Source organism: Camellia sinensis, chromosome 3, assembly GCF_055761805.1.
Source record: "Camellia sinensis isolate YWXY chromosome 3, ASM5576180v1, whole genome shotgun sequence".
NCBI lineage: Eukaryota > Viridiplantae > Streptophyta > Magnoliopsida > Ericales > Theaceae > Camellia > Camellia sinensis.
This window is the reverse complement of record NC_138963.1, coordinates 143,805,421-143,825,842: the sequence shown is the minus strand read 5'-3', so window position 1 is coordinate 143,825,842 and position 20,422 is coordinate 143,805,421. Positions and strand designations below refer to the sequence as shown.

The 20,422-nt window shown below is 32.4% G+C and overlaps 3 protein-coding genes across 4 annotated transcripts in view; 1 reads left to right on the top strand and 2 right to left on the bottom strand.

The window, feature by feature from the left end:
• LOC114286210 (elongation factor) overlaps positions 1–11,919 on the bottom strand; it is a 55,116-nt gene extending 43,197 nt beyond the window's left edge. The window contains exons 1-6 of one of the 2 annotated variants that reach the window (XM_028229311.2): positions 10,625–11,919; positions 7,976–8,093; positions 7,626–7,837; positions 7,503–7,530; positions 6,901–7,009; positions 5,331–5,630 (exon numbers count right to left, since the gene is read on the bottom strand). In XM_028229311.2, the coding sequence (XP_028085112.2) occupies positions 5,549–5,630; positions 6,901–7,009; positions 7,503–7,530; positions 7,626–7,837; positions 7,976–8,093; positions 10,625–10,879 (804 nt within the window). In that variant the 5' untranslated portion in view covers positions 10,880–11,919 and the 3' untranslated portion in view covers positions 5,331–5,548. Of the gene's footprint in view, positions 1–5,330; positions 5,631–6,900; positions 7,010–7,502; positions 7,531–7,625; positions 7,838–7,975; positions 8,094–10,624 lie in introns of those variants that run through there. The other variant, XM_082921075.1, reaches the window with a different exon arrangement.
• On the top strand, positions 3,718–5,631 carry LOC114286209 (putative protein phosphatase 2C 47). Its single transcript, XM_082921073.1, has one exon. The coding sequence runs from the start codon at positions 4,023–4,025 to the stop codon at positions 4,950–4,952; it is 930 nt and encodes a 309-aa protein (XP_082777199.1). The 5' UTR covers positions 3,718–4,022; the 3' UTR covers positions 4,953–5,631.
• A 2,243-nt stretch (positions 11,920–14,162) lies between the features above and the next one.
• Positions 14,163–19,742, bottom strand: LOC114286208 (ChaC-like family protein). Its single transcript, XM_028229309.2, has 8 exons — positions 19,402–19,742; positions 19,243–19,319; positions 18,243–18,296; positions 15,527–15,583; positions 15,195–15,235; positions 15,035–15,106; positions 14,545–14,624; positions 14,163–14,408 (listed from the first exon to the last, which is right to left on the bottom strand). The coding sequence occupies exons 1-8, from the start codon at positions 19,508–19,510 to the stop codon at positions 14,329–14,331; spliced, it is 570 nt and encodes a 189-aa protein (XP_028085110.1). The 5' UTR covers positions 19,511–19,742; the 3' UTR covers positions 14,163–14,328.
• Between the last annotated feature and the right edge of the window lie 680 nt (positions 19,743–20,422).

Here is a 20,422-nt window from a genome sequence, read left to right as displayed (position 1 = left end):
ATATTTAGCATTATGTCGGACATTAAGAACTTGGTATGGTGTTAAACTAATAAGTTTTCCGTTTAATAGGATTAGTTTGTTTGTTGCCTTCAAGTATTAGGTATATTTGGGGTCATTTTTAAAGCAATTTAATGGGAAAAAAAAATACAAAATTCTCTACGATAGTGTTCCAGATGTAAAACAATTAACAGTGTTATTATTACTAAACATTTGCAATAGAAATCTGTATGTCTAAATGCTAAACATTAAGGCGGAACTTCCCTCTATCATATAGTTGCATCTTCCCAAAATCTTGCAATATATAAGTTTCCATCTAATAATAGGCTACAGAACACGAGCAAATTCTATGGTACAAATTTTTTTGACTAATGCTATATGCACCAATTAGTGCACTAACTAATGTACCAATTGATAATGTAGCAGAATTTAAGATGTTTTTGATATTTGTAATTTGTACAATGAGTGGGGTTAATAATAATGTCATAACTAGTGTTGGTACACTATTTAGTATATTAATTGATGCATGTTGCACCACTCAATTTTTTTAGTTATTATTATTGCTCCCCTTTGTAGCTTAAACTAAAATTAGGTATAATAATGTCATAACTAGTGTCTGTAAACTAAAATTAGGTATTGGTGACCATACCATAGTTGTTCTGAATGCCATGCTATAGCAACAAAAGTGTCTAAAAGTTACTGCTTCTCATCTTTGAAACTTGCATTCTGTAATAGAATTATTCCAGAATTATATGTTCAATATGCAATGTAATAGTCCGTTTCGTTGGAGTTATGATGCAGCCAATACTCATTTGTTCCGAAAATAATAACCTATGTAGTAGCTTTTTTTTGTTTTTGGTTTTTTTGTTTTGAACAAGAACCTATATGTCAAAGAAATTAGGAACACTTGAGAAGGTTTTTGGGTTTAGGGTTGATGTTCTAATTTTTGTTAGTCATGGGATCTTCTTTCCCCCATTATAATTCTTCTAGTCCTCTTCATTTTGTTGGGGTTTTTTTTAAAAAAAATTATATCTGTTACATTTGAATAAAATATAGGGTAAATTGCAATCACCCCCCGCTTGCGGTTCTTGACAATTACACTAGCCTTTCCTCATTTTTTTAAAATTATATTGACTTCCCTAGTGACTAATGGCATTAATGGAAGGATCAGTTTAATAATTTTAATATTAGAGAATATTATTTTGGTCATATCTTATATGTTATTTGGTTATGACTAAAAAAAAATTAATTTTGACATTTGTGATAATCAATACCATAAATTTTATAACTTGTATATGATATGCATAAGATGGTGTGTATTTTAGAATAATCTATTATTATGACAAAAGTGATAATGAAACAAATTAAAAAATTAAGGGAAAATTACAAAAAAAATCAAGATTTGACTCTTATAACAAAATAAATTATGAATTCTTAATTTTGTCAATTTAAATCATAATTTTTTTTATATTTATTTTCTTTTTAAATTATTTACCTATTTTCTTAAGTAAAATGATTAAAAATAGGTAATTTAGTCATAAATTCAATGAGAAATGGTATTTTAGACATTTTATGTATATCTATATTGAGTTTACTAATTAAAATATTTTTTTCTATCGATTTTACTTAACAAAAATTGGTGATAGTTTAGATTGAAAACAAATCAAAATATTAAGATTTAAATTGATAAAATTAAAAACTTGTAGTTTATTTTGTTAAATAGTTCAAACGTTGTTTGTTTGTTTATTTGTTTGTTTTGTTGTTGTTGTAATTGTTCCAAAAATTAATTACATAAATATAAAATAAGTTTTTGGTAATTTTTAATAAATACTTGACATTATACAGTTTAGTTGTTTTCCAAAAAATAAGATAAAATTGACAAGTCTCACTATTTAAACTAATAAAAATAAAATTGTGACACCACATGTATTTATTTGAGCAATATTAAATAATATTTCTAAATACTCTCTCTCTCTCTCTCTCTCTCTCTCTCTCTCTCTCTCTCTCTCTCTCTCTCTCTCTCTCTCTCTCTCTCTCTCTCTCTCTCTCACATATATATAATTTATTACTTTACATACATACAAGGTCTTCTATTTTTCATTTGGCTTCAATAAGTCATACTATTTTTTTAACCTAAAAAATGATTATTTCTTTTATTCTTAATCAACATATAATCATTTCAAATGCTGTACAAGCCAAACAAGAATCCTTTATCTGCTTATCTAACAACTAATCACTAACTTTTATAGAAAAAAATAAAAATAGAACCATTAGTCAAACTAACGGTCAACTAACAGATTGGAAGAATATGGAAATCAAAAGTAAATTTCAAAGGAAGTCAATGTAATTTCAGAAAAAGAAGAAAAAACCATTATAATTATCAGAAATCTCAAAGGAGGTAAGTGTAATTTATCATAAAATATATGACATATATAATAAACACATAAAAATATAAATTTTGAGCTTTTGCTTTGAGTGTTGTCTTCTATTTTTTGAAACTTTACAAGTTAGATTGTTATTGTTGGGTTGGTATTGTGTCACGGATAACTGTATCAATATTTGTATTTTTTAGTTGTCAAGTTATTTAATTTATCTTATTTGAATAAAATTCACTTGCACTTCTGTATTTTAGATTAATCTTGCATATTTTAATTGTCTCAAATTTAATCTTACATATTTTAATTGTCTCAGTTAATCTTTAGATTTGCTACAAGTCAATCATATAACAACTCGTTTTGAAAATAGACAAAAAGAATAAAATGATATTTTAATAAAAATATAAGAGTGTTAAAGGATTATATTAAATGTAATTAATATAAATAAATAATTATTGTTGTTAATTTTTGAAAGGGTATTATATAAATGAGTTTACTGTTGCTTTTAACGCAAAATGTGAAAAATTAACAAAAAAATAATTAAAAAGTGAGGAGTAAATTGAGATTAGATGTAGACATTTGGGTGTGACTCAATGGTTTAGTAGTTATACTTTAGGATATGGTGAGTAGGAGTAGTCGCAAATCCTTCAGTTATGATCTAATTTTAGTAACTATACTAAACACTATCTTTGACCCTCCAAAAAAAAAAAACAAAAAATGAAATTAGATGTAAAATAAAAAAAACAAAAAGGGAAATTTACCATATAAGTGTTTTACAGTGGAAAACATTCACAAGAAGTAACCTATTTATTCAGAGACACACAATTGGAAACTTCAAAATCTAATATAAAATCAAAGTTTGGCTTCAATTCTTTTTACTATAAATTCCTTCCAATACAAATCAATTTAACTATACTTCTATCTTTGAACAACCAACCCCCCCCCCCCCAAAAAAAAAAAAATTGAACCCACCCAAAAAAAAAAAAAAAAAAAAACGAAAAGGGAAAGGGAAATTTACCATATAAGTGTTTTACAATGGAAAACGTTCACAAGAAGTAACCTATTTATTCGGAGACACACAATTGGAAACTTCAAAATCCAATATAAAATTAAAGTTTAGCTTCAATTCTTTTCACTCTAAATTCCTTCCAATACAAACCAATTTAACTATACTACTATCTTTGAACGCCCGCCCCAAAAAAAAAATTGAACCCACCCAAAAAAAAAAGAAAAACGAAAAAGGAAAATTTACCAAATAAGTGTTTTATAGTGGAAAACGTTCATAAGAAGCAACCTATTTATTCGGAGACACAATTGGAAACTTCAAAATCCAATATAAAATTAAAATTTGGCTTCAATTCTTTTCGCTATAAATTTCTTCCAATACAAACCAATTTAACTACATTACTATCTTTGAACACCCCACAAAAAAAAAAAAATTGAACCCATCCAAAAAATAAAAAACAAAAAGAAAAATTTACCATATAAGTGTTTTACAGTGGAAACCTATTTATTTGGAGACATAATTGGAAACTTCAAAATCCAATATAAAATCAAAGTTTGGCTTCAATTCTTTTCACTATAAATTCCTTCCAATACAAACCAATTTTTTCCGATTCTTCGTCTTCTTCTTCTTCTTCTTCTACAGTGATGGTGATGAAGTTTGCGTTAAAGGTTCGTTCTGGTAGCCACACAGCAACTGGACCCAGAAGATGGAACGAGGATGAACACATCGTAGTCGACAATCTATCTTCCCATCTCGGATCTCTTCATACCTGCCCTCTTCCAACTTCTTTCTACGCTGTTTTCGATGGTCATGGAGGCTCTGAAGCCGCAACGTATCTCAAGAACAACGCCATTAGATTTTTGTTCCAAGATGTTGATTTCTTCAAAACATCCCATAATATTGATGATGGTGATGATAATGGTTTCTTGAATGAGTTGAAGGATTGTCACATCAAAGCTTTTTTGCTCGCTGATCGTGCCTTGGCGGATGAAGAATGCAGTGGTGTTTCATCTGACTGTGGAACCACGGCACTGACTGCTCTAGTACTCGGCAGGCATTTAGTAGTAGCAAACGCTGGGGATTGTCGTGCTGTGATCTGTCGAAAAGGGATTGCAATGCCGATAACTCAAGATCACAGGACTAGTTATTTGCCGGAACGAAGAAGGGTTGAGGAGTTAGGTGGTACCATCAAATTCGGGTACCCTAATGGTGAACTTGCCGTGACTCGTGCCCTTGGAGATTGGTATATGAAGAGCCCTTTTGGGTCTGTGTCGTTGTCGCCTCTCACTGCAGAGCCGGATGTTCATCAAATTGTTTTAACTGAGGATGATGAGTTTTTGATCATGGCTTCTGACGGGATCTGGGATGTACTGTCGAATCAAGAAGCAGTCGACATTGTTTGTCATGGGTTAATGCAACACCACCATCCAAAGCAGTGTGCTAGTGAAGTTGTTGATCAGGCATTGGGCCTTCGTAGCAAAGACAACCTGACTGCCATTGTTGTGTGCTTTACTTGGGATGTGGATCGCGAGAGGCCTAGGCGGGGGTGTAAGCGCAAGGCTGCTTTTGTTTAGGACTTACCTAATCAATTTCGCTAATTTTGGGATTTTATATTTTTATTTTCAAATTTTGATTCAGTTAGTAAGCTTGTCAGTTAGTATCTAGGCTTATGCCAGATACTTTTGATATTGATTTTGAAAATTAAAATTTCAAACCTTCGATTTATCTGTTTCTATTGTCTCGATTAAGCATCATCATCGTTGCTATCTTATTCCCATTCCTGAGCAGTTGAACAAAGCTCTTTTCATTTTTCTTCAGAACTGTAGTTTCTAACTTCAGCCCTGAGTTAGTATTATCCATGTGATTTGCCAATCTTATCCTCGACAATCATATCATTTGACCACCGGGACATCAAATAATGCAGTTATAAATCAAGAAAGATGAGACCATAATTCGATGAATTGTGTGAATTGCCAAGATACAACAATGTAATTTACAATTATTTACACATTAATCCAGACTCTGATTGAAGCGAGTAACAATGAAGGTTTGCTGGTCTGTACAAGCAGAGAGGCAGGAAGTCATAATCATTTATAGGTTTTATCACATTTGTTTGACAGGCTCTTCACCATAGAACTTTTACATTGTACGGAAACAATGACAACCATATTCAGAGAGCCTTCAGAACAAGTTTGCTGGTATGATGAACTCCCGTTGCCGCAAGTCTCAATACCACACGAGTCCTGTACAACCTGCAAACCCAAAAAAAAAAATGTGTAATTGCCCAAAACAAAGCAATTATTTCTTGTCACATGAAACCACTAATTTCTTCCTGTATCACAGCTAGATTATGGGCCTTGTGGCTAATTAGTGTCCGTATGTAAATAGATCGTACCCAAAAGGCTCCCACTTACAATAGGGTCTGGGAGAGGCATATAATATAGTAGGTAGGCCTGCCTTTCTCCTACTTTCTTGTGGAGAGGTTGATTTATGTGACTCAAACCCGAGCCATAAAGCTGGGAGAGCAGATCGATAAAAAAAAATTAAGAACTTGAGAAAAAGGGGGGTATGGAGCTTTTCATTTTAACCATGATTCTTCCAATGCTGTTTAGCCTTAGTAGCAAGAACCTCCTCCTCGGGTGATGCTTCTTATTTAGAAACACGATTCCGTGATCCCAAATAAAAAACTTGTAAGAAACTCGCTCCCAACTGAGATAGAACCTCTCAAACATACAAATCTCATAAAAACAAAAAAATAAAAAAATAAACTTGCTCTAATAGTTTCTATTTACATAATATTTATTTATACTTAATGAAGACAGCTGGTAGCTGACATCAACCTATAATATTTATTTATATTTTAATATATATATTACAATTAAGCATACAAAATAATTATTAATATATCAACATTTACATGCTCCCAACTTAGACTCAATGTTCTCTTCTCTTTCAGCTCCACTCCCATCCCCACCCCCGCTTCGTGCAACTATGTGTCTAGCCTTTGATTCAATGTTCTCTTACTCTTTATTTATTTATAGTTATTTTGATAAATAAACCTTCTACATATCATTCTTTTCCTTCTATGTATCTTTTTTTGAAATATTTTTATCTGAAAGGTGTGGACGAGCTACGACCCGGATGCAGGCCATGAGCTTCCATAATTTGTAGGGGCCAGTCATCTGGACAGATAACATTATAGAAAACACGGGTGCCAATCAAAAAAATAAATAAAATAACACCCTCATTAGTCTAGCTGCCTCTTGTTTTCCCCCTTTCTTGTATTTGGAAGGTATGCCTTGATTCTTGTATTCTTTGTTCTTTTTTAATGAAATTGTCACTTGACAAAAAAGAAAACACACAACCATTAAATCAAAGATGATAAAAAAATGATTTCCAGAAATTGATGTTATATCTTTGGGGTCTTTATTGGAATTCATTTGGCGTTGATGGCCACATGAAATTGAAGGTAAGAGATCCAAGAGCACACAAGGATTAATAACAAGCTAGCAAATAACTCACCCTGCCAGAGCAAGTCCCCAGGTAGAAAGTGTATAAAACAACTTCCCAGCATGCCAAACATTTAGCATCTTCTCCAACTTGTTCATGCCACCCAATGCTTTATTCAGAGCTGCATGAACAAATTCATCTTATGAAATCACTACTACCTTCAAATAACACAATTATGTATTCCTCAGCCTACTGAGGCAAAATCATACGAGCAACATCCAAATCCAGATAAGTAATTAACCATCAAATCAACAAAAGAAAATGATTAATAAAAGCAAAAGCCAAGAAGATCAAGAAAAGTTGTTATTCCCATCAGAATCGAGGAAAAAAGAGCCTTCCTAAGGCCTCGTTTGGCAAGAGGCTATTTTAGTCAATTAGCCAAAAAGTTACTAAATTAGCCAAAAAGCCAACAACCCATACTAAAAAGTCAAAAATTCTCTTTTCTCTCTACTTTTTGCACATCTTTTCGTAATTAGCCAAAAAGTCATTCCAAATATACAAGTTTTTTTTACCTATATTTTTAGCCAAATAGCCAAAAAGTTACTAAATTAGCCTGTTCCCAAACGAGGCCTAAGGATCAAAATAAAAAATAAAAAATTGAAAAGCTAGCTTACTTTTCTGCAACTCCTCAGGTGTCAAAGTCTGCAAGTACAGGGAAACAAAATCATGTTAGATGCATGATATTTCATTCCATAAATGAATAAATAAATAAGTAAAACATTCTGTCCATCACATACCTGAGCTTTTGGATTTGAGAGAACACATCTAGCCATAAAGTTGGCAACTCCATCCACCACTTGTTCCTCACAAACAACTAAATACTTTTCATTATCAATTCCACTCTGTTCTTCAACATCACTTGGAACCATTTCATCAGTGACCCAAACCCACCAACTAGGTTCTTCATGGTCAACATTGATTAGTACTTCAGCTGACTGCAAATCAGCTCCTAACAAAGAAACCAGACCAAGTAACCAGCAATGAACAAATTGAGCAATTACAAAGATAATTTCAAGTATGGCATTAATACTATAAGCAGATCATTAATTGAAGAGAGATAAAAAAAAAAAAATTGAAAAATAAAAACCTGAGGCCTCCTTAAAAGGAAATTTGGAGCCAATTCCATCAACAGATTCATCATGCAGGGATTTAAGCTGAGTTAAGAACTTTTCAGATTCCACAGTGGCCACAAGACGATCATACAGCTGCAAGTGGAAAACAAACATGATTAACAAAATTTGGCTCCATTTAAAATAAAAAATCAGTAACACGTCAAGAGTCAAAACCATAATTCAATGAATCATTCATCAGGGAACAAAAAATATTTCATCAATTAGTGCCAAAGGGTAGTGAGAAAGAACAAATATACAATGGGGGTGTTTGGCAAGTTGGGTTTGGGCTTTTTTTGGGTTAAAATCTTACAAAAAAAAAAAAAAAAAAAAACAAAAAACAAAACAAAACAAAAAGAAAAGAACAAAAAAGGCTAAAATAGCCAATAGTACAAAACGTCATATCAAACCCATAATCATTTCACTTTTTCTCTCACAAAGACAAAAAAATCCAACCCTCTTCCCAAATACAACTATTTTAGCCTATTAAAATAGCCAACTTCCCAAACAAGGCCAATGTACACATTTTAAGAAATTCAAAAAGTGGTCCAACAAAAAAAAATAATAATAATAATTTGGACCCAAAATAGTATAAATATCAAAATTCAAAACATTCTTCTCTATCCATCTTTCCCAACCATTACAACTGTAATAGTTTTCTATTCACCTATAATGTCTTAGGATGAATTCCAATACCAGATCAACATTCAGAAACTGGTTGAATTATTCAGCAATTTGAAGTGCAAGACATTGAAGTTCATATGCATATGCATCATCATTAACTCTTACCATTGAAATTCATCTGGGTCCAGTTGTACATAAATGTCAAGTTTACCACCAGTAAGCAATCCGCCAAGCAAAATGAAAACCCAGAAGACACAGTTCAATTGCTTGTGCTTAGTGTTTCAATTAACAGTGTGACGATTTTGTCCTGTCCACATATCAAATTTCTAAACAAAATTCTTACTCTTCCCAAGGGGTTATAGGACTTTGGTCTAACATGTTGGACTCTCCTATTGGTTAGGTTCATAAAACAACAAACAAAAAAAATGTAGATACATACACACAGAATTAAACCAGACGTCTATTATATATAGATGTAGGGGCAAATGCAATGCTGTATATAACATAGTGCATAGACCTACTTTCCTACATTATAATTAATGGTCATTTTCCTCGGCCCCCTTGATTTTAGAAAGGTTTTTATATGGTGTAGTGGAAAGGCCTTACAATTGGTTTGATATAAGGGCCTCGTATATTATTACAAATGACACTTCACCATTCATGCTTTGGTATATATAGTTTTCAAGGATGTGTTTTCTAAACTTACTTGTTTTGACATAGTAAATTTGGTGTCTTTATATTTTAAGGAGTATAGTTGTGGGTGATTATTTGACGACTAGATATCCATCATGTTAAAAAAATGCTCCACTCTATAAATAGAACAAAAAGACGGAGGGAATGAGACTGAGATAAATTTACGATGACCATAGCCCTAGAGCTCTTACATATGGTATTTCAATTAAAAAAAAAAAATTTCTCACTAGAGATTTCTCTACATTTGCAATCATGCATTTTTATTCTCACCTCATGATCTCAACTTCTTCTAACAATATTTTGGGTTTTCGTTTTAAATATTTATTACTGTGGGTTTATTTATTGTCCTGTTACATTAAAAGTATTATTGTAGGTTTAGAAGAATGGAGTAGGATTGCCTCCCGTCCATAATTTGGACCAGAGGTTGTTGTTCTGAACCATGGGACCTACCACAGGTACTATTTCGATTATCCGAACCATTCATTTTGTTGGACACTTTTGGGCATGTTTGATTGGGTGGATTAGAGCATGAGATTGAGATTATTAATCCGTGGGCCCAATTATCCTATGTTTGTTTTAACATTTTGGTTTAAGATTATTAATCCAATGGATAATTAATCAAACAAATTTGTAGGATTATTAATAATGGGGTAGGGGTGGGATTATTAATCCAATGGATATTAATCCAATTGGATAGTGAATACTACACTAATTTAATAGGATTATTAATACTTCACTATTAGTCATGTGAATCAAATATATGTGTATATCATCCACACAAAAATTAGGCTAATCCAATAATTGTAGCCTATTCAATTTATTGCGTTTATGACCCAAAAAAAAAAAAAAAAAAACAAACAAACAAACAAACTAACTAACTATAATTGTGTTTCTAAAAATAGACCATTTATATTTTGTGACAAACATGATAAATTAAATAGGCTAGGATTATGGATCGATCTAATTTTTGTGTGGATGATATATATGAAGGGCCTTGATAAAGTGAATGATTCGGATTCTCAAAACAGGACTTCGGGGGTGATTCCGGGAATCCACCTCCTAGAAGAATACCTAGAGACATTATCATGAATTTACCCAGGATATGAATCTAAAAAAAAAATTGGGTATCCTATCGTTTTCAAAATTTAATTTATATACTAATGTTTATTTTCGTTTATTAATTATGATTTTTGTATGAGATTTTTCAATTAAATTAAAGCTTAGCTTCACCCTTTTATAAAGAAAAACATCATATTGCAGAAGATAGCAGAAAATTCAATTATGGGAACAAAAGTAGAGGAATTACGTACATCGGGAGGGCAATCTTGCAATAAACAAGGAGATTCGGAGAGATTCTGAAGGAGTTTGAGGTTCTGTTCAAGCAAGTTCCTCAGACGGCGATTCTCAGATCTCATACATTCCAATTCTTCCTCCGACGGGGTCTCTTCGGAATCCTCGTGCTCGTGTTCGTGTTGGTGGCGGCGCCGACATTCCACGGCGGTCCAAGCCACGTCCGCCACCTCCAACACAGTCTTCGCCACCTCTATTGGACCGCGACCCACCATCTCTCTCTCTCTCTCTCTCTCTCTCTCTCTATATATATATATATATACACAAATTGCAGAGAAGAGAAGAGAAGGGAAGAGAAGAAGAAACTCTACCAAACGGTCGCGTGCAATGAGATGAGTAGCTTCGGAATTTTCTTTCTAACTTTTTGGTTTGCTTTGGTTTTAAAAATTAATTTCGTGAAAAAAAATAAAGAAAAATTAATTATTATTTTACATATTTTTATTTTTTCAGTGGAAGAAATAATTTTTATTTACAAAAAAAAAAACTAGAAAATAGTTTCTGAAACACAAAACAAATAAGGGTGCAATATCTAATCTATCTAGTATTAAAAGTAGCGTTTTGTTAAGAAGGGAATTCTTGTTAACCAATGGTAAGAAGTGAAAAGAATTGCAATTTGATGAATGAAAACAAAGTGATAAGAGTAGAAATGAGAAGCCAAAAAATAATTGGGAAGAGGTGGGAATTTTTGTCAAATTACATTTCCCTTTTTTCTTTTCTCCTCCTTTCGTCCCTTCCTACAATGCTAGCCAACCCAACACCGATGTTGGCGCTAGCATCCTTCGAAGTTCCAACCCTACACATCCTTCGAGGTAGAGGTAGGATAAGGATGATGAAGAAATATGAGAAATTAGGTAAAGTGGATGAAGGATGGCTAGAGGGTGAGAGAAGAGGCTAAAGATTGCAACAATAGCAGTAGGAAATATAATGTCGGCGACATGGTAGTTACTGGAGTTACTGGGAAAGAGGAAGATAGAGAAAGAGAAATTAGGATAATAAGGGGTATTGTTGTCTTTTTGGGTAAAGATTCCATCTCATTTTTATTAATTTCAAAAATTTCATCTGTATTGCGATTTGAAAAAAACACTCTATAAAAAATTGCAATATTTTGGCTTTCTTTTCATTTTATTGCAATTTTCTCAATTGAAAATACTATAAATGTATTTTGTTAGATAGCAAACTATCATTTTCTTCAATCCCCCTTTTAAAATTTTTAAATACTTTTCATAATGAAATTTTTTAAAAATATTTTTTTAATGATAAAAGTTAAGCCTACCTTTTGTGGATTTTTTAATTATTTTTAAATGCCCTTTATTTTATATATTTATTATAATTTTTAAATTCATTTTTTTTACATCATATAGTTTAATTATGATTGAAAATAAAGGGCATTTAAAAATAAAAAATAGAAAAGCCACAAAGTGTCATTTAAAAATAAAATTCATTTTTTGATTAATCTTATATAATTTTCTATATTTGTTATTTTTTAAGATTTATTTTCCCTGCACCATATAGTTTATTTACGATTGAAAATAAATGACATTTAAATTATTATTTTTTAAAAAAGCCACAAAATGTCATTTAAAAATAAAAGGTATTCATTTTTATAATAATTTAAAAAAAAATCATTATGAAAAGTATATATAAAAATGTTAAAATTGATGGAATTGAGAAAAATAGTAATTCGGTATCTAGTAAGATATATTTATAATATTTTTAATTTTTTATTATAATAGAGTTGGTTAGATACCTCCTTAACAAAGTGCTCTGAGTTTATGCCTAACCCACTGTGATATGTGAAGATAAAAATGTCATTTGGATATGTATATATATAAAGCCTTCTTAGCTAGTATACTCCATATAAAATTGTCGTCTATCTATCTCTACTATTATATAAATATACTATTACATAAAAGAAAGGCTGCGGGTGGTGTTGATACTTTCTGTCTTATATTTTTTATTTTTCTAAAATATTCTTATATTTGGAATTTTTATAAAAATTATGCAAAGAAGATGGCAAGCCGCTAGTATAAATTCCATGACCTTAGGTTACCTTAGGTTTAATAATGAAGGCTCTTATCACTTGACGAACATACATTACATGGATATTTTTCTTTGTCACCGCTAGTATAAATTCCATGACCGTAGGTTTAATAATGAAGGCTCTTACCATTTGACAAACATAAGTTACATGGAATTTTTCTTTGTCACCGCTAGTATAAATTACAAAGTGAAGGCTACTAATGGTATTGACACAAATGTGTCTCATTATTTTGAATTTTTTACCACTTGATCAACATACATTATTTATATGCTCATTTTTCTTTGTCACCACTGGTATAAATTATAAAGTGAAGGTTGCTAGTGCTATTGATACAAATGTGTCACTTGAGTAACACTAACACATACTATATGTTTATTTTTCTCTGTCATTATTTTTATAATGTTGTTTTTTTTTTTTAAATTGCACATGTATCGTGTGTGTGTGTGTGCATGGTTTTAAAAATCGGACCGGACTGGCCGGTTCGACCGGTGACCGGATGGGGTTCCGGTCCGGTCAGCCCCCTTAAACCGGCCAATTGTAAAAACCGGCCTATTTTTCGAAAACCGGTGAACCCACCAGTTAAACCGGTGAACCGGTCGACCCGGTTACGGGTTGATCGAACCGGACCGGTTTCAAATTTATTTTTTTTTAAAATTTTTTCTTTCTTTCTTTTCTTTCTTTCTTATTTTATATATATATATAGATATATATAAAATATAAGAATATAAGAAAATTTTAATTTGAAACTCTTTTTCAAGGGTCTCCTCTTGTGAGGAATCCCATTAAGAGTTTGATGAAATTATTGTGAAAGTCTTCACCTATTTATAAGAAAAAAACTCTTTCAAAAAAACTCAAGAAATCCATGTGGGATTCAATCAAATGTATTGGAGGGAATATTGAAATTTTGATATCCCTCCAAAATTTTTGTTTTCCTTTCAATCAAATTATTTGAATTAAAATCATATGGAGGGAATATTAAATATTTGATTTCATCTTCCAAAATTGAAATTAACAATATTTTAAAATATATTATTATATTTTTCAGTAAAAAAAATATTAGGACAAATATTTAAGATAATTTAATATTTTTAATATTTTTAATTTATAATTTTATTACTTATATTTTTATTTAAATATAATTTTAATATATTTATTACGTCACGGTTCGATTCCGGTTCAACCCGACGGTTGAACCGGTGACCCGTCCACCGGATGCCTTTTCCGATTCGTTCACCGGTCCGATTTTTAAAACATTGTGTGTGTGTACACTACTAGTGTATATATATATGGGCCACATATGCCCATTCTAATTTTCCCAAACCTCCCACTGTCATATGTAAAGATAAATAATCTGGTGATATGTTGAAGCCATATGGTGCTCTGAAGGAAGCAAGTTCCAACCATTCATGAAACCAATAAAAAAAAAAGGAAAAAAAGGTTCTATAAAACTCAACTCGTCCATAATGAAAATGTTCATTTAATAAGAAAGGGGATTTCATATAGATTCCCAAAATTTGAATCATAATAAATTAATATATCTCCAAGCATTAGCTGTGAGTATCCTTCAATGTAGGTTCTAAAGAATGATTGAGTAGGGATCCTCATGTCTAGGGTTTCATGGGCTCATGAACGAGCAAGCTCACTCTCTAAAAGGGTGCGCCGCACTTCATTTGCAAGATCCGAAACATGTTTGTCTTCACATCCTACATAAAATTGAAAATTTCAAAATAAAATAAAATAAATAAATATCGCAAAGATAATCGGAACAAGCACTGTTTTAAAGACAAGGTCCTACACTATGAAAAAAGAAAAAGAAAATAAAAGGTCCTCCAGATTTACCAGATTGAATAAGGGCCTTTTCAAGTTGGAAAAGGTAGTCTCTGTTGGGTCCTGAGGGGCCTTCTGCATGAATAATTTGTCTGCAGAATGGAGAAAGAAAGATGGAAATGACATGCATCCATATATATATATATATATAACAAAATAGAGAAGAGAAGAAACTAGCAAAAAGAAAAGTGCATTTAAATGGGAACAATTTGAAATAATTTCATTTTCATGGAAGTGCCAAGTAAGCTTGTGTCCGGTGCAAGTGAAAACTGTGGCATGAGCATAGCTCTCACTTGTTCCGAGTTGCACCAAAATGAAAGTGCAATTATTTTGAATTACTCCCACTATAATACAATTTTTTCAAGAAACTATTGTTGTGTTGTCTTATATCAAATCATAGTGATTTAGAATCATCACATTGACCCAGCTGCTCGACTAGCGGACGACTAAATCTTTTTATGGTAAAATGTAAAATTAAAGAACATGGGAAGAAAATGCTTACTTGGCAATTTCTTCGAGTGATGCAGGGCCCAAGTAGTTCGGGTTGAGCTTCTTGTCAGGAGATGCTACATATCTAAACATCGGAAGTGTCAGTGTTGAGTTTTGATAATTTACATGTATGTATAGATCATGCAAAAATACTTGTCTCATCCGCCACTTACACCATTACACCAGAAATAGCTGGTTTTGATGCCACAGGATCCTGATACAAAATTAAATTGGTACATAGTTATGTAACTGCAAATGTAAAGTTGATTTCAAGAATGAATTGTTTCTTAACATCTAATTTTTTATTTTTGGAAAGGAAAAAAAAATAAAAATAATGAAGACATCAAGAAATGCTTACAAAATTAAATTGGTACATAGTTATGTAACTGCAAATGTAAATTTTATTTCAAGAATGAATTTTTCTTAACTTTTAATTTTTGAAAAATAAAATAAAATAATGAAGACATCAAGAAATGCTATATTGAACACAGCATTGGGAACTTACAGTGAAGAAATCAACATAAGCCTTCTGGTCGTATTGCTTTTCCCTCACTTCTAAATACTGAGGAAACATCACGAGGAATTTGTTAACAAATACTGAAAGACAAAAGGAGCATATGTACACACACACGCACGCGTGATTCAGCAAAATCATATTTTTTTAAGTTCCATCAGTATTAAATAAAGTAGCATCAGGACAAAACAAAGAGGAATGACAGAAACCGCAAATCAGGATCCACCAGCACGCAGATCAAAGCCCTACAGAGAGAGAGAGAGAGAGAGCCCTCTCATCATCGTATATTGTCTCATTTTTAGTTGGGGTGATTGTTCAACACCTCAACACTTGCAGCAATATCTTGTGAAGACGAGTCTATATCATCTAAAGCATCCTTCCTTAAAATTAGGGAAAATTTTCAATAAGCTGGCCTTGAGTAATTTAATACACCTTTTTTTAATCTTTTATTATTCTTTTGGTCTCTGGCTACCTCACTAATTTCCCCAAGTGTATGCCAAACTAGTTTTAAAAAATAAAAAATTAACAAAAACAAAAATATTTTAAACATAGCATTCAAATTTTAGATATGATAAATTCTGAAAACATTATAGAAAATCTGAACTATCAACCCACCTGCAAGCGAGAGAGAACTACTTACACAAGATGAAACTTGAGTATTGACAGAATCAAGACAATTTTAGAGTATTGTGTATTTTAAGTAGATTAGGGCTTTAACTCAGAGTGAGACTCCTCTTGTTCCATATAAGTACGCAAAACAAAAATAAAAATATGGACATGATTGTAGGTATAGACTGGAGAGGGGTCTCCTGGGTGAAAGCCAACCTAACAACTGGAAAACAATAAATGACAAAAAAGAAAGTTCACAGAAGGATAAGAATTAAAAGCAACTACTAGAGGCATAACACAAATACGGTAGGAACTCCACTTATATATTTCTATAGGCATCAATATTCAGGCCCTGTTTGGGGTGTGGCTTTTTGGTTAAAAGAGCCAAACCAAACCAAACCAAACCAAACCTTAAGTTCCATTAAATGAGGTCGGCTGCATGAATCATTCTTCTCCAGTCGACTCTATCTAAGGCCATTTCATTAGTCAAATTAAGGAGATTCATATATCCATTTACCACACTAGTCCACACCAATATAAGTCCACCCCTTCCCTAACACAACCATCTATCTACCGTCACTGTATCACATCTCTTCACTACTGCCTTTGTTGGTCTCCGTTGTATATGACCAAACCATCTCAGTATATTCTTTCTCAACTTATTTTCTATCGATACCACAGCTACCCATTCTCGAATATACTCATTTATTCCTAACTCTATCTTTTCTACTCTTTCCACACATCCACCTTAACATCCTCATCTCAGCAACACTCATCCTCTCTACATGTTGTTTCTTAGTTGGCTAACATTTCGTCCTATACAACATCGCTGGTCTAATAGTCGTTCTATAGAACTTCCCTTCTAGTCTAATGGGTACTCGTTTATCGCACAATACTCCAGACGCACTCCTTCACTTAAGCCACTTTGCCTTAATTCTGTGAATCACATCTACCCTAAAAAGCCACAGTGCCAAAAAACAGAAAGACCAAAAGCCAAAATATTCAACCCCATTAGCAAAGTAGTTTTCAACAATCTGGGAGTCAATTAACAAATTGAGTAATGCTATGATGACCATATTTGGGTACCATCTGATGTGGCACTTTACGTGACACTAACCACATCTCGTGATGGATCCCATAGAATATTAGTGTTGGTGTTTTCTAGATAAAAGGTGGGGTCTTTCACATTATGTGGTTAGGTGCGACGTAAGGTACTACATCACATGGTACCCAAGTATGATATCCAAAGGTGGCCACCCTAGCATTACTTTACTCTTGCAAATTAACTCTCTTACCATTTCAACGAAAACTTGACGTCCCATTTCTTCATACAAAAAAGCAGGTGCAAAAAATACATTTGTGATTAAGAATATGGTCACATTTTAAAGCTATAACCCCTATTTTGTTTTTTGTTTTTTGTTTTTTTATGATTCCCACTCAACTACTGATCTTTCAGACCACATACCAAAATCATACTTTGAAAAACATGACAAGTAGGTGGTTATCCAACAAGATTTCCAAAGGTTACATATATAGAGATGTATTCCCTCATTTCTAGCAAATCAAAGAACTAAACAACCAACACACCACCATATTAGAATGTCCTTTGAGGCAATTCCCCACACTTAAACCAAATTAGAGATTTACTTTCCTGCATTTTTGTTTCTAGTAAAACATTGAGAACTAAGTAATATAACCACACTAGCTACATGGTGCTTTGGGGCAATGTCTAACATATTGAACACATTAATCAGTAACATCCATTACAACAGAAAGAAAACTAACTACAAATTATTAAGGCCTCGTTTGGGAACAGGCTAATTTAGTAACTTTTTGGCTATTTGGCTAAAAAGGTAGGTAAAAAAAACTTGTATGTTTGGGATGACTTTTTGGCTAATTATGAAAAGATGTGCAAAAAGTAGAGAGAAAAGAGAATCTTTGACTTTTTGGTATAGGTTGTTGGCTTTTTGGCTAATTTAGTAACTTTTTGGCTAATTGGCTAAAATAGCCTCTTGCCAAACGAGGCCTTAGTGTCACTCGTTGGTTGAGAACTGTCAAATACTTGAATTGAGCAAGCCAGGTTAAGTAATAACCTTACCGTCAATGCAGTCTCTTTGTCTTCCTTCCCGGAGATCTTGTAGGCAGCTCCCCACTATGACCTCGCACAAAATAGCTCTATTAACTTCATATATTTTTGAGATTTTGACAATTCAAAAGCAAAACACATAAATTACTCTGTTTGGTAGTATCATTAAGCTAAAAGAACAACAAGAGCACGGTGCCAAGGCTGACAAATATCATAGCATCAAGGTTGACAAATACATCAGCATTTGTTACTAGCATATAAATTAACTAGATGGAAAATCGTCTGTAGGAATCAAGCATTTAAATTTCTCTAGTCATGCATTTAAATTCCTCTAATCATGCAATTCCGCTCCGCCAATTTCATTGACCTACTAAACTTCTCCAGCCCACTACATAATACTTTCGTGCAACCACAAAATTGTAGTAAATTGCCTAACTTTTTCTACATTAAAGTTCGATTTCCATTTATGCATGGCAAAACTCAAAATGATGGATGGGGAGAGATTAGAGATCCGATGATAGATATAACTTGTTTATTTTCACCGACAAAGTAATTATGAGTTCCTTTCCATCTTTTGCATGTAAATGTACCCAAAATGCATCAGAAAACCAGTAAATTTGAAGGTTTTAGGCATGTTTAGCCCTGAAACAACACTTGATTGCTAACATTGTCCTTGAGTATTCAATTCAAGAAACAGACACCAGCAAATCACATGATTTTTTTCCCTTGAGCTATAACAAATTAGGGAAAAATTAAAAAAAGTGGCGAGTAAGAAATATAATTGGAAAGTGATGAAGGTACAAGTCTTATTTGCACAATCCAATGCATGAATTACTTGTACATTGATTACTTTGCAATTATTTTTCCTACTCCATTTTTTTTGACATTCTCCCAATAAATATCCCATTTAACCATCACAGTAAGAAAGATTAATCCACAGAATAACAAGGAAAGACAAAGAGCCAAGCTAAGGAAATGGGCAAATGGGTTTGTGAGATGACAGGTAACTTACACAAATCTCTCCCTCTGCAGGCTCCAATGTGACTGTTCTTCCCGGGTACTCTGGAGTTCCTCTGTGGTCAGTACTACCTGTGAAGCAAAACCCAACAAAGCATTCATGAATCAACCCAACAAAAGTGCATTACAATGAGAGAGAATGAGAGAGAGAGACCCTGGTAGAAGACACGGCGGTAGTTTTTGATGAAACCGAAGAGGCGATCATCATAGTTAAAGCCTGCTTTCCAAATTAGAGAACCATACCCAAATACCCACATCACCATCTTCCAACTCCCACTTCTTTTGGCTTCTTTCTCTTGAAATCTCTCTCACCAACAAGATGATAGAGAATTACCAGAGTTTCTCTCTCCCTCTTTGAACCCAAACCCAGGAGAGAGATTTTGCGATTGACAGATTCAATTTGAGAACGATAACATAAATCGTAGTCCTTGATTGGCTCAATAACGTGGGACATACCTTTTTTTTGTTTTTTATAAAGCGGACCCTATTTTCGACGAAAATATTGGTTTCCGTTTTTTTTTCTTTATATTTAGCAAAAATTGCAAATAAATAAATAAATAATAAAAATCTCACACCAAAATAAATCTTCACTTTCTAATTTTATTAATTTATACTCTGAATTTTAATTTGTTTTCACTTAAATCATTTATCTATTTTCGTTGAGGAAAATAATCAAAAAATGAATATTTTAGTCATTAAATTTATATATATTGAGTTTAATAATTAAAATAATATTTTTTTTTATCGATTTTACTTAATAAAAATATGCGAATGATTTAGATTAAAAATAAATCAAAATAATAGGTTTTAAATAGACAAAATTAAAAACTCAGAATTTATTTTATTAAAAGAAGACTCAAACTTTGGTTTTTTAATTTTTTTTTGTAATTGTTTGTTTTATTTATTATTATTATTTTTAATTGAACCCACCATTTGTTCATATTTTAAAAAATAAAAAATAAAATCAAGCCTTATTTGTTGTATTTGTTAAGGGTGGGCACGGGTCGGTTGCGGCTACGAAACCTCCAATCCGTCATCCGTTCGCTAGATTGGCGGACTGGAGAAAATCAATCCGTATTCGTCCGTCAATTCGGCGGATGTGAATTAAGCGGATTGGCGGTTTGACGGATGAATGCGAATTAGTTTGGCGGTTTAAAATTTTAAAAATTTTCAAC

What these genes read in the sequence shown, in the direction of transcription:
- LOC114286209 (XM_082921073.1), top strand. Translation starts at nt 4,023, where the DNA reads ATGGTGATGAAGTTTGCGTTAAAGGTTCGTTCTGGTAGCCACACAGCA.
- LOC114286208 (XM_028229309.2), bottom strand. Translation starts at nt 19,510, where the DNA reads ATGGTGATGTGGGTATTTGGGTATGGTTCTCTAATTTGGAAAGCAGGC. An exon ending in CTTATGTTGATTTCTTCACT is followed by an intron (nt 15,236 to 15,526) that starts GTAAGTTCCCAA and finishes ATTTTGTATCAG; the next exon opens with GATCCTGTGGCATCAAAACC. An exon ending in AAAGGCCCTTATTCAATCTG is followed by an intron (nt 14,409 to 14,544) that starts GTAAATCTGGAG and finishes AATTTTATGTAG; the next exon opens with GATGTGAAGACAAACATGTT.